The sequence below is a fragment of the Camelus ferus genome, chromosome X (genome assembly GCF_009834535.1).
Source record: "Camelus ferus isolate YT-003-E chromosome X, BCGSAC_Cfer_1.0, whole genome shotgun sequence".
Classification (NCBI taxonomy): domain Eukaryota; kingdom Metazoa; phylum Chordata; class Mammalia; order Artiodactyla; family Camelidae; genus Camelus; species Camelus ferus.
In genome coordinates, this window is record NC_045732.1 from 95,717,653 (window position 1) to 95,730,282 (window position 12,630).

Below are 12,630 nucleotides of genomic sequence, written 5' to 3' on the forward strand. Positions count from 1 at the left end.
AAAAGGACACATGCAGTCTGATGGAGAGCCATGGGCAATAACAGGCAACAGCTGGTAAGACAGACCTAGCAAGAGGAAAGTCAGATTGAGAACTGTGGTCTGAACCCACTGGCCCGCCTTGCAACGTGGTCCTGTCTCCGTGGTGTACACTTCAAAGGCATACTTAGCAGAGAAAGCAGAGCTAAACACAGTGTTGTTTTTGAGAAAGATATTCTGAACACATTTGGGAGTGTAGGCAGCATTTCCCTCACCTCAATGCTAAATTCTCAGCTATCTTGACTTAAAATGCACACTGAAGCAAGAAAAACAGATCTGTGAGCTGAAATTCCAGGCTTCTCAAGGAAAGCCCCGGGATCCGTTTTAGGAAAGCACCGAGAGGTATGCCTGTAGTGCCCCGTCCCTTGCTACACACAAGTCAATTTCAAAAGCTCTGTTAATCCCTTCACCGAGTGGGAAGTTAGCAAAGCATTTTCACAAAACCATTTCAAAACACAGAAGTCACCGTTTAGTCCCTTTTCCAAAGTATTTGAATTTTCTTAAGTGTTGCATTTACATTCTAAAGATATACACATTTCGGCAACGTTGAAAGGAAATAGGGTGCACAGAACATCACCACCAACAGGAAATACCAAAAACATCTGGTCAGCAGATCCTAGAAGAAATGCCAGTCTGTCCTCCCAGACACAGGGAGTCAGATTTTTTTTTTTTAAATCAGGAAGAATTAATTATTTTAGCTAAGATCGGCCTATTTGCTGAATTAGAATTTTAAATTTGTGTTGTATATTAAAGAACATGGTGTTTGTATACTGTGCAGTGGTATCAAAGAATGGCTTTTGTTGAATTGACTTTGTTTTTAAATAAGATTTGTTTTCACATACTGGAATCTTGCATGTCCATTTTTTTTTTGTTGGTTTTATTTTAATTTTTTTTTCAAGCAAAGCAAAAAGATTTCAATGATGGTTTGCATTGTCGCGAGTCTCAGAGTATTCCATAAGGCACTGAAGGAAAAAAAAATCAGTTTTTTCTATTGAAAGGTCATTGCACCATCAGCAATATTCGTGTCATGCCCGACACCAAGGAGAGTGAAATCTGGCTCAGGATCCTTGAAGCAGCCACGTTTTCGGTGATTCCTCTTGTCACATGCCTCCAGTGGGAAGGGATCTGCAAAGGCAAGGGGAAATTTAAATTCGAACAGGCTTCTACTGGGAATTGAGAAGTTTATTATGGCTCAGTCTATCTTGGATGAGAACCATGGCTGTTTCCTTAAACTGGCATCACTGAGGCTGCACCTGGTTTGACTGGCTTTGGGCAACAGGTCTGTTTAAAGCCTTTCACTTGAAGCAAATGCTTTGCAATAGGTTACACTAGATTTTTTCTTTCTTTCTTTCTTTTTTTTTTTACTATGCACTGTACTAAGGAATACACGGGCGTTGCATGAAGTCTAACTTAAAATGTTAATCACATGGGATGTAGGTATACCAGAAAACCGTAGTGGCATTTCAATACAGATACTCAGGGCAGCTACATAGCACAGTGTATTCTGATTGCAGAATCTGTGACAGAGGACTGTTTATCTAGGCTTGCTCAATTGAAATCCATTTGACTGTGAGAAGAAAATTTGCTGCTTCTTGCCAGAAAGGTGACAGCTTGTTTCTCTTAATACTTATAACCTTAGTTATTAAAGTTTGAAAATAGCACATGGACTTAAAAGAGACAGCACATTCTAAGAAGAAGCCAGAACAGTGATACCCATGAAGGGGCTTGGCATCCATGGGATCTTTGCCCTGATTTTATGGGCCTAATTGAGATGCTGATGCTGCCCTCATTTTGGAGGCATTAACTAGTGTGGGGGTATTCATTTGACCCCAACACTGAAACTTTAAGGCCACTTGCCTGCCTCCTCTTCAAGCTCGCATCCCTCATCTCCATCTTTTCCCAATACACTAATAGGAGCCTTATTTTTCTCCTGAGCTAACACTGAATTTTATCCCAAAGGAATGCAGGATCACTATCTACCACTGGCTCTGAAATAAAAGTATTTGTGAGAAGACTATCAAAAATGCATCTGAAGCTCGCTTTGGCAGAACGTATACTAAAAGATGCATCTGAAGGCCCACAGAGGGCAGAATAAGATTAACATGGAAGTGGGTAAACCTCTTCCTTGGAATCCCTATGGTCCAGGGTCATATCTATCTCAGAAGTTTGGAGAAATTTTGTATCTATGGCAGAAAGATCAAACTCCCCTCCTCCCTGCCCATTTGCTATGGGATGTCACTACCTCACTGCTTAACTTTGGGAAAGTAACCTAATCTTTCAGTGCCTCTGTGTCCTGCTTTTAAATGGTGGTAGATGAAGTATTATCACTGAAGTAAAAGTCCTCTGGGGACAAAGAACATCACCACCTCAGTTATCTAGAATATGTTTTCCACTTGACATAAGATGAACTCTTTAAAGCAGGACCACTTCCCTGATGAGAATGTCTATGCATGGGCTGCGATGGAAAATTCATCACTTTGAAATGGACAGCATGAACAAAGCTGATATTTTTAAGGAAGACTAAACAGAACTGTTTTAGAGGAAAAATGGAAATCTTTGTCCTTAACTTCTTGTGTTTTGAAGTCTTTGAAATGAGAAGGATTTCAAAATATTGAAGAAACCAAAGAAGCCCAAAGTAGTTCTGAACAGCAATGAAGAAATCAGAAAGAATTTCTTAAAACAATTAGCAGTCAACCCTAGGGAGCAGTGAATCTGGAAGGCTTGGTGGTTGGTCACCTGCCCAGACATGCTGGGGGCCACACCTCCAGTGGTTGGTCAGTAACCCAGACAGGCAGGCGGTAGTCAAGAGGTTGCCTGCTCCCAAGTGGGTGCCAGATCAGAGGTGTGTGTTCCTACAGTGAGTTCAGTAATCCTGACTTGACTCTCACCCATGGAAAATTAGAGATGACTCCCTCCTCTTTCAAGGAGGCCTTTTTATTAGGCAGATTTCGCCAGGATCATATTCTTGTTTGATTTGCCCTTGAGTCATTCTTCCTGAAGAATTACTCGTACCATAAACTCCCAAGGCTGGCTCTGATAATTAGCAATTAAAGTAAAATCTCAGGGTGCCTCTCCATCTCCGTGCCCCTGCACAGACCCTGACAGATCTAGGCCAACCCAGAGAACCGGAAGCCAATAACTAGGTAACAAATTAGAAGTCACTTGGAGATATCCCAGAACTTCTTGGGCAACAAAAGATCAACGGATGAAGAGCCCATTCTTCATTTAGTTAACATTTCCCTAATGTTATGTCCCCAGACTGGCTGGGGACAGCAGAAAGGTTTTTATTTCCTGCTTAGCCTGCTTGGTGCCTCAACTGACACATGTCAGGATTTTTTTTCTGGCATCCTCTGAGGCTTTTCCTTCTTGTCTGGGGACTTCACACAGCCTTGGAGGACAGGTTTCTTTGCAGAGGCTTTTCCCAGGTTTTTTTTTCACCCTAGGTATGACTGCCAAGGTGCTAGCTAACTGGGCTGTAACCACATTGGCATCAATGTCTATTCAGATGTGATTTTTGCCTCAATTAGCCTGAATCATGCTTCACAAAATGGATCAACCAAGATGGCTAAAGGAAAGGCAGAGCAGCAGAAGTTGTGGCAAGTTCATTTCTGAGACTCTTCCCCCAGGTTTGATGTTCTGGGCCTCCATTTCACGAGTGCAACATTCTGCCCAAAGGTTTGCTGATCTCAGTTTTTTCTTTTTCCCCCTTCTCTCTCTCTCTCCTCTATCTCTGTCTCTTTCTTTTTCTCGCTCTTCTTCCCTCTTTCCCCCTTCCCTTCCTTCCTTCCATTAAGTGACACCCTCTGAGAGAATTCTCTCTGGAATCTTACTACTCCCTGGCCCGGCAGAGCAACATGACCTGTGAGCGTGTGAGAAATGCAGAATTTCAGGCCCCACCCCAGACCTACTGAGTCGGGCTCTGCAGTTTCCTAAGATCCCCAGGTGATTCACACGCACGCTGCCGTTTGAGATGCACTGCTCTGAGACTGGAATCAGGGACTGCAGCTCTAGTAGCTGGGGAGTGGGGACAGCAATTCACAGATAGAACGGCTGATGATAAAGAGGGTCTGCAGGCTGCATGACCCTAAGCCCTGAGACCCTTCTGTTTCAGATTCCTTTGGGGGGAAAGTAGGAGTGATTGACGATACACCCTCATGTCGAGTGTGTCAGAAGTAGGGCACGTGGAGGTTTGGTGAGGTCCCTCAAGATATTTTTGTAAACAAGTGAGTCAGAGACCTAGGGTCTGCTCTCCATCTGAAAGGATTCCATTGGGGTTTCAAGGTTTCTGGAGATCACTGGGCCATGGCTGGTTAGTGGTGACATGGTTTAGTAAAGAATACAGCTACAGGAGGAAAAAGAGCTGGCTTCTAGCCCCAGAACTGCCTTGGCCCGTTGTGTTGCATCATTTGTTGTGGCTGGCGCTTAGCTACCTGAAAGGGAAAATCTGTTTTGACCCATTACCTCAAATGAGGCAATAGATGTGTGAGAGTACTTGGAAAACTGTTATGCAGATTTAAGGTGTTTTATTTCCTTGGATGCCAGTCTCTCAGAATTTGGGATAATTAAGCTAGGCTGAAATCACCCATATACTATCCTATGAGAAAGCAAATAATGTGCCCCAAATTGTAATGGGCCTATATAACCTACTCAAGAGTAAGCTATTTTAAGCATACCAGGACATTAAACGCTTGCATGCAAACAACGCTAATTACAGATGAATCCGTGTACTGTACATTCAGCAATGCGATGGGAACACTTGGTTAGTGGGTTAGTTCAGTGTACTGAATACGCTGTGGTAAAAGGCTGCAGTCTGCAGCAGGAAAGGACAGCCAGCAGCTTCATCAAACAAGGTGAGGACAAATGATTTTTTGGATGAAATATTATTTAAAAATTGGCTGAACTTAGATGCACACCATGAAACATAAGGAGGTCAAAACACAAATGCATCTGTAGAAATTCAAGCCCATTGACCATGACTCCTGAGGTCAAAAATCTCCCACCAAAAAAAGAAGGGCTATGAAGTTGCTAACTGCTCTGTTCCACTTCAGATAGGTGTGTTAGTGATGACAGATGCACTTGAAGGTAACAAAGCTATATTCTCTTAAACACTTCCAGAATGGAGATGTTATCTTAATTCAAGCTTGCCTTTGAACATGTCTGAGTTATTGGTGAGTTTTGGCTGTAGCTGCCAGAGTCAAGGTGTCATCAGTCAGGTTCATTTAAGTATGAATTTGGGGACAGCCAGTAGCAGGGAATCTAGACTGTCCTTTGGGAAACACTTACCTGAATATCATTTCCAAGAAAGAAACAACAAAGGAACTCAAGGATTAAAGAAATTCCCAGGCTTACATTTAAGAGAACCATCACTCCCCTACAGAAAGACTACATTTCTCAAGGTGGCAGCGCCCCCCTTCCACTCCTCATTTTAACAGCAGTTCCAGAGAGCTGCTTTTTCTAGAGCTGCACTGTCCAATACGGTAGTCACCAGCCACATGTGACTCTTGAACACTCGCTATGTGGCTAGTATGAGTTGAGATGTGTCATAAGCATAAGACACACCTCCAATTTCTAAGACTTAGTATGAAGAAAAGAATGTAAAATATCTCATTCATTTTTTATATTGATAACATGTTGAAATGATAATATTTTGGATATATTGGTTTAAACAAAATATAGCATTCAATTAATTTCACTTATGTTACTTTTGAAACTGTGGCTAGGAGAGCACTTAAAATTACACATGGGGTTCACATATGTGGCTTGCAAATATTCCCATTGAACAGTGTTGCTCTAGAGAATTATTCTTTTTTTCCTTTGGGGTCACAGGCCGCAATTTAACTACAACCCTGGTATTAGAAAACACTACTGTCTGACAAGAAAGCACAACCATTGTTTTCAAAGAATTAAGTGGTTGCAAAGAATAGACAATGCTTGAAATAATAAACCAAACTGAGAAACAAAGAAAGAGGGGAAAAAAAGAGATTAACATACAGCAACGCAAACTGATTAGTTTACTAGACCTTAACCGTACCCCTAGATCTTAACACTCTCTGTTCCATACACGTTGTAGCCTTCTCTGTATGTAGCATAATTCTGAGTGTTGGTGGCAGGAGCAGGCTTAAAGTTTTGGGTGTTCTTTGTGAGTTTCATGCGTTTGGACTCTGCCCGGGATTTGTAACAGAATTCTATCAAGGCCACCATCATGGCCAGCCCCAGACCTCCGACAAGTATATAGAAAACGCCTGCCACATTGCTCAGGCTCAGAGCGCTGGTCTTGTCCTAAGAGAAATGAACAACGTGATTAGTTCTTGGGGAAAACAAAGGCAATGGGACATTATAATACATTACAACAGTATAGGATATTTCTAAGTTGTAAAATAACTAAACATTGATGTAAGTGTTATGACTCAACTCTGGCATCTGGCTGACGTGTCACAATGGCCAGCAAGATGGTAGATTGTGCTTCTGCTGACAGTCATGATCCTTACCTAAATGTTCTTTTATTTTGACTCTTTAAATCCTTTAGTACCTCAAAATGGTGTCAACAACGAAATAAAACAGCACTTGGCCATGGGAGCAAAAATGTAAACACAAGCACAATTTATTCTTCTGCTAGCTTCCATAAACACCATTTGCCAGAGTCGAGCTGTGACATATCTCTATAAATGTAACACTCTTTTCATTTGGGAACTTGAAGCACTCTTTCCCCTCTCTGCCCCGCAACACTCCTTTCTCCCTTGTTCTCCCTGTGACAAACTTGTCAACAACTAGTCTTTAAGATACCAGGTGAGAATAGTAGACTTTCCTGATAGTCACATCTGGGGAGTTTGCAAGGGTTTGCTTAAAAAGGATTAATTCTCCCCTTTCATCCGGTGGCTGACAAATTGCTCCCTTTAGGGACTGGTTGCTAAGTTCTCCTCCTCAGGGCGGCAAGTCTTTGTGCTGCTGGAACAAGGGCACAGCACAAAGCACTGGCTCCATCCCCTCTTCCTGAGAGTTTAAGGAAAACTCTCAAGAGGACCCCCACTGGGTCCTGAAATGGCTCCATACAAATCAGAAAGCTTTCCAAGAGGCTGATGATTAAAAAAAAAATTCAGCTCATTTTTAGCTTTTACTCCTGGGAATGTAAAGAATAATTAGGAAAAAAAAAAAAAAACAAACCCTACACTTATCTGCTTCCTATTTAAAATGGGGGTGGAAATCAAGGAAGCCGGTCAGTGACTTTCAGGTCAAACTGTGCAAATCTGGACTAAGCTATCTGCCTGTATGAAAAAGCAAAAACTGTACTGCTGAACAATGGAAAGAAAACAGTTGGTGCCTTGAGCCCTACCTTGAGGTAGGACACACCAAGAGCCAGGAGCCTTTCTTTGAAAAAAAATAAAATAAAATAGCATTTTGTAGTCTTTTTAGAGGGAATGTAACCATTTTGCTGCTGAATACAATAGAATGGAAAACCCAAATTGCTAAGCCAGTGAATTGAGTATCTTATTCAAATGATAGCACAGTGAGCAGATGATGGCCACTGCTGACAGTTAACACTCAGCCAGTCCTGGTATCATCACTTAAAGAATTAAATGTAAAGATGGTATGGCCATGTCCTGACTCTGTTTTCATAGGAGCCAGTCCTGTACTGGTTTACCTTCAAAAAAAGGCCAATTGGAATTGAATCACATCATCAGGAAGGGGATGTGGACATGCTTCATGTCTACAACAACCTTGCAAATAGTCACTCTCCTAGGATGAATGACAGCTAGAAAAGTGGTAGGAATTTCTGTCACTTACGAAACAATGGATCATCTCCTTAAGGAGGCTGGTGAAGCTATCTGCAAGGATGTTCCACGGTCCATCAGGAAATGGACCAATTTCTGGTAACCCTCCCTCTCCTATTAGATTTTTATATGTAAGCAGTTTTTGATGGGGAAAACGTGTCCTTTACATAATCCATCTAAGCTGTAGCAACAAACAGTTTCAAGTTCCATGTACTTAAGTTTCACAGAATTCCCTGTTGTGGGATGTAGAAAACCAGTAGCAAAATGGTTCACTGCACAAGGAAAATGAGTGGCACTTCATGAAATGAATTAACTGATACCACAATATTAGTTCAAAAAAAGGAAAGGCAAAAATTGAAACTAAAAAAGAACTTTCTTAGGGGAGCAAAAGGGGGCAGGAAGGAGGCGGGGAAGAGTGTTTCATGCTTATCAATGTGATGTTATCCTGACAATGTATACCCGTAAGGAGCATGCGACTGAATTGTAAAAGTATTACGTACAGAGATTCAAATGACACCTTTGGAAGAGAGAAGTGTGACAGACTTAATGAGATTTGAGATCCAAATAGATGCTGAACTCAATACGACAGCAGCTGAGAGGAGGCTAATCATTCTGCTTACAGAGACCAGTCTTTGTGATTTCTTTCTTTGACTGTTTTCAGGTGGGATCGACATAATGATATTAATAACCAAAGGCATTTACAACTACAAAGTCTCTGACACTGTAAGAGGTTAAGAAAAAGTACTGTCACAACTGGATCTTTTTTGTTTTTGTCTTTTGGCTGTTGTTGTTCTATTTTCTCTTTGAACTTTCGAAATGTGAAATACAGTAAAACCCCCTTATAACACAGCTCGTGATATTACTGCTTTGGAAACGTGGTGGGCCAGACTGAGATTCCTCATCATAACCATAGCTCTATGGAGTCGACGATTGATGGCACGTGGCAGGCCTCTGAGGCCGGTGTTCGCCTTATTCCTTTAGCGCTGGTGTTATAAAGGGGTCCCACTGTGTCAGGGAGTGTGTGTTGGGAAGGAAAGCCATTTTAGGGTAGAAAATAAACAGTGGTTCAAAATGTGATTGCTAATCAGTACAAAAAGACCTTCAGCGACTGACCTTACTCCCGGAGTCCTTGGCTCCACATTCCCCCTTATCGTACCACCATTTGTTTTTCAGCTTGTCTAAGATGCCTTGTTCACTGAGTTTCAATACTGCAAGGTTTACAGGCGTTCTTCACGTGGGAAATAACATAAATAACATTATATTATGTTATTTTATGTTATTCAAGCTTCAAACTACTTTAAAACTATAGAAAGCGATAAAGCAGGGGGCCCTGGCCACAGAGTAATTTTAGACACTGCAGGCAACCTGAGCATTACCTTATAAAAAGTTAACACTACAGCAACGCTATATTTACCAGGGCCTGCCCATATCGCTTTGAGTAATCGGCACACACTGTTAAATAATGAGGATAGAAAAAAGGCACTCCTCAGATAGGCTGTGTGTGGTGAGGAGGGTCTCCCCTCAAGTGACAATCGTCAGCGGCAGCTTGCAGTAGCTTTGTGGCGGAGGTGCGTTAGGTTTGATCTAACCGGGTGTCTTGTTGTACTTCCAGACAGAAAGCAAGTTTTATGGAGGCGTGAGAAAGGGAACGGGGCCAGAAAGGGAAGCGTTTCCACACGTGGAGGCAAAAGGATGCATCTGAACAGAGTAGAAAATAGATTCTACATGAATAACATGCCTTCTGATTAGTTGTCCTTCATTACACGACTCTGTCACCCAGCTGGACATGATCTCTAAAGAACTGTACTACATACATGGCTGCACTCCACAAACTGAATTCTTATGCACATACTGGTCTTAGTATGAAAGGTATAATGTGGACCTCTGAGTTTGGGATAAGAGTACTTTCAGCAATGGGAGAACTGGTCTATGGATTGTTTTTGAGTTACTGATCAGCTGTCTCTCTGAAGTGGTCATACATCTGCAGGCAACTCAGATCACCAGAAGGTGAAGCAGATTGTTTAAAAACGGATTATTAATATGGCATGGCCTAAAATGGGAAATTGACTCTGCCATTGTGGGTAGTGCTGCAGAGGAAGTTTAGATACGCTGTTCTAGTAAGATGAGACCTCCTCAGCTGAGAGACTAACACACCCCCAGGAGGCCAGGCCACTGCTCCCTCATCCTCCACCCCCTAGAGTATAAGAACTGCACTCGGAGCCAACGCAGGAAACCCCACTAGTCCTAGGATAACGATTTTCTCTCTTAGAAATTCCTTTAGCTGTAAAATGGGAATAAAGGCCTTTACTCTGTCTTCTTTCTAGAGCTAATGAATCTTAATGAAGTATCTTTAATAACTTTAGATTTAAAATGCATTATATATAGAGGGTGGCATATTTCTGTTATGAGGCGATGAACTACAGTGTGTTCAGATTCATGTGAACAATATTGCCAATACTAGTGCGTGTTTTTCTGAATGCCACCAATTTACAAGGAGGAAAATAGATACATTTATGTTACTATGAACATTCCATAGAATTCCTTAGCTTATTTGGGTAACTTGGACCTACCAACATATCCAGTCATTGGCAATATTTCCCATAGTCAGAGATCTGGCCTTTATCAGACCAAGTCCCCCAAGCCTATTTCCATTCTTCCCTCCTTTGCTATTGAGAGCAGAGGGACCATCTCATCTTGAGATATTCTGAGAAATGTATCATCATTAAAAAAAAATAGGCAATTTCAGAGGACTTGGGATTTGAAAAAGTATAAACCTTGAGTGTCAGGGAGGTGACACTTTCTTGGTTCATTCAGGGCTTGGCAGCCAGAATATCTATTTGCATTTTGTATCTGACCAGGAAATTGAGGTCCTTTTATATTTTAAACAAGTTCCTCCAATCAGTGCTCAGAAGCTTAGGCTTCTTAAATGCTAGCCAGGGTTGCTTGGAACGCAAAGCAACAAAAAATACTCAAATAAAAATTTGAGCCTCTTTAGGATATTATTGGCAGTGAAAGTTAAGTCTTAGACTTTTAAAGGACAGACAGGTCATCTATGGCCCTGAGATCAGTGTTGGAACTGCCTTCTCCCCTAACCCCACGGCCTGGCCTCCTCCCCTCTCCTTTCCCCCTATTATTTTCAGCTGTATCACCACCAGGTCTTCCCCAGTGCTGAGCCTGAGGCTAGGCACTGACACCCAGGCTCAGGATTATGGCAATTGGCTCGGGTGGCAGGGGAGATGCTTTCCAATGGCATATGGCTCACTGATTCCATCAGGACCACAGGAAAAAGGATAAAGCAGTTTTCTTCCTTTCTGTGCTTCCTCTTTTCTTATTGCAAAGGGCCCAGTGTCCTCACACTGCTCTGTGACTCCGCCCTTACTAGGCCCTGACCTCCCTCAAGCTACTGTATTCTTCAAATTATTTCATTCAATTTCTTCAGTACAGCTGCTCTTACTAGATCTTAGGAACAGAGCAGTCTGATTAAAGACACTCATGCTAATGTCCAAATAGAGGTCTCTCCCTAGAGATCCTGGATTAAAAAAAAATGTGTCAACCCTTAAGTGAGCTAGGTTGATAAAAGTGTCACATGTTAGTTTAGAGCAATGGTTCTCAAAGCCAGTGGTCCAAGGACCCCTGAAGGATCCCTGAAACCTTTTCATCAGAGGGTCTGCGAGGTCAGAACTATTTTTGTAATAATACTAAGGCATTTCTTGCCTTTCTCACTCATTCCCTCATGATGTACAGTGGAGTTTCCTGGAGGCTACGTGATGTATAATATCACAACACGCTGTATGAAGAAGCAGCAATGAGAATCCTATTCTCCTATATTAAGCCAGATATTAAGGATATCTGCAAAACATAGGACAATGCCATTCCTCACTAGTTTTTTTTAAAGAATAGTTATTTTTCATAAAAAGTATGTTATTTATGTGAATATACATTGGGTTTATTATTTTAAAATGAATTAATATATTCTTTGAAAAGTCTTCAGTTTTCATTTCTGATATGGTAAATATTGATAGACACAGCACACATGAACAAAATCTTTTGGGGATTCATTGTAATTTTTAAGTGTGTAAAGGGGTCCTGGGACAAAAAACGTTTGAGAAGCACTGGCTTTAGAGGACGGAAGGCTTTTCTGCTGCTGGGGCCCAGTCTGGGCTGCCACCCTCCACTCTTGCCAAAACCCAGGCTGAGTGTGTCAACAATTTAGTGTCCTATTTTGACAAGTGGCTATTGAGTGGCTTCCACAGAATGGTTGGTAACAGCTCTCCATTCCCATGGCTTCCACAGTTACCGTGGAGGTTACCTTAGAGCAATCGTTCTCAATCAGGAGTCATTTTGTCCTCCAGGGGACATTGGGCAATGTCTAGAGTCATTTTTCATTGTCACAACTGGGGTGGGGGAGGAATGCTACAGGCATCTAGTAGGTAGAGGCCAGGGATGCTGTTAAACACCCTACTATGCACACCCACCACAAAGCCCCAGATGTCAACAGTGCTGAGGCTGAGAAACCCTGCCTTAGAGCATCCAGACCTCATCTGATGCCCCAGGACTTTGGAGAAATCTCACAAATGATATACCCTTAGAAGGTTAGTCTTTGATTGGAAAAAAAATCACAGGGCCTATGAAATCTGGCAGGGAACCAATGTGCATTTGGGAACTTCTAAATAAAAATGAAGGAGAAAAACAAACATTTCAAGCAGCAGCACATCCAAGGAGCATAAAAGCTGTAATCAGAAATCACAGATAATATTGCTGAACCAGGTTAGGATAGCTGCCAAGAAAAGAAAGTGCTTTAAAGGCCAAATCTCCTAGAATTGTT

General features: G+C 41.9%; 1 protein-coding gene across 6 annotated transcripts in view; it reads right to left on the minus strand.

Moving 5' to 3' along the window:
* Nucleotides 1-882: 882 nt before the first annotated feature.
* GRIA3 (glutamate ionotropic receptor AMPA type subunit 3) overlaps nucleotides 883-12,630 on the minus strand; it is a 260,463-nt gene continuing 248,715 nt past the window's right edge. For 3 of the 6 annotated variants that reach the window (XM_014566983.2, XM_014566984.2, XM_006193887.2), the window contains 3 exons: nucleotides 8,919-9,033; nucleotides 6,068-6,315; nucleotides 883-1,161 (listed from right to left, as the gene is read on the minus strand). In XM_014566983.2, the coding sequence (XP_014422469.1) occupies nucleotides 6,070-6,315; nucleotides 8,919-9,033 (361 nt within the window). In that variant the 3' untranslated portion in view covers nucleotides 883-1,161; nucleotides 6,068-6,069. Of the gene's footprint in view, nucleotides 1,162-6,067; nucleotides 6,316-8,903; nucleotides 9,034-12,630 lie in introns of those variants that run through there. The other 3 variants (XM_006193889.2, XR_004318267.1, XM_014566986.2) reach the window with 3 other exon arrangements.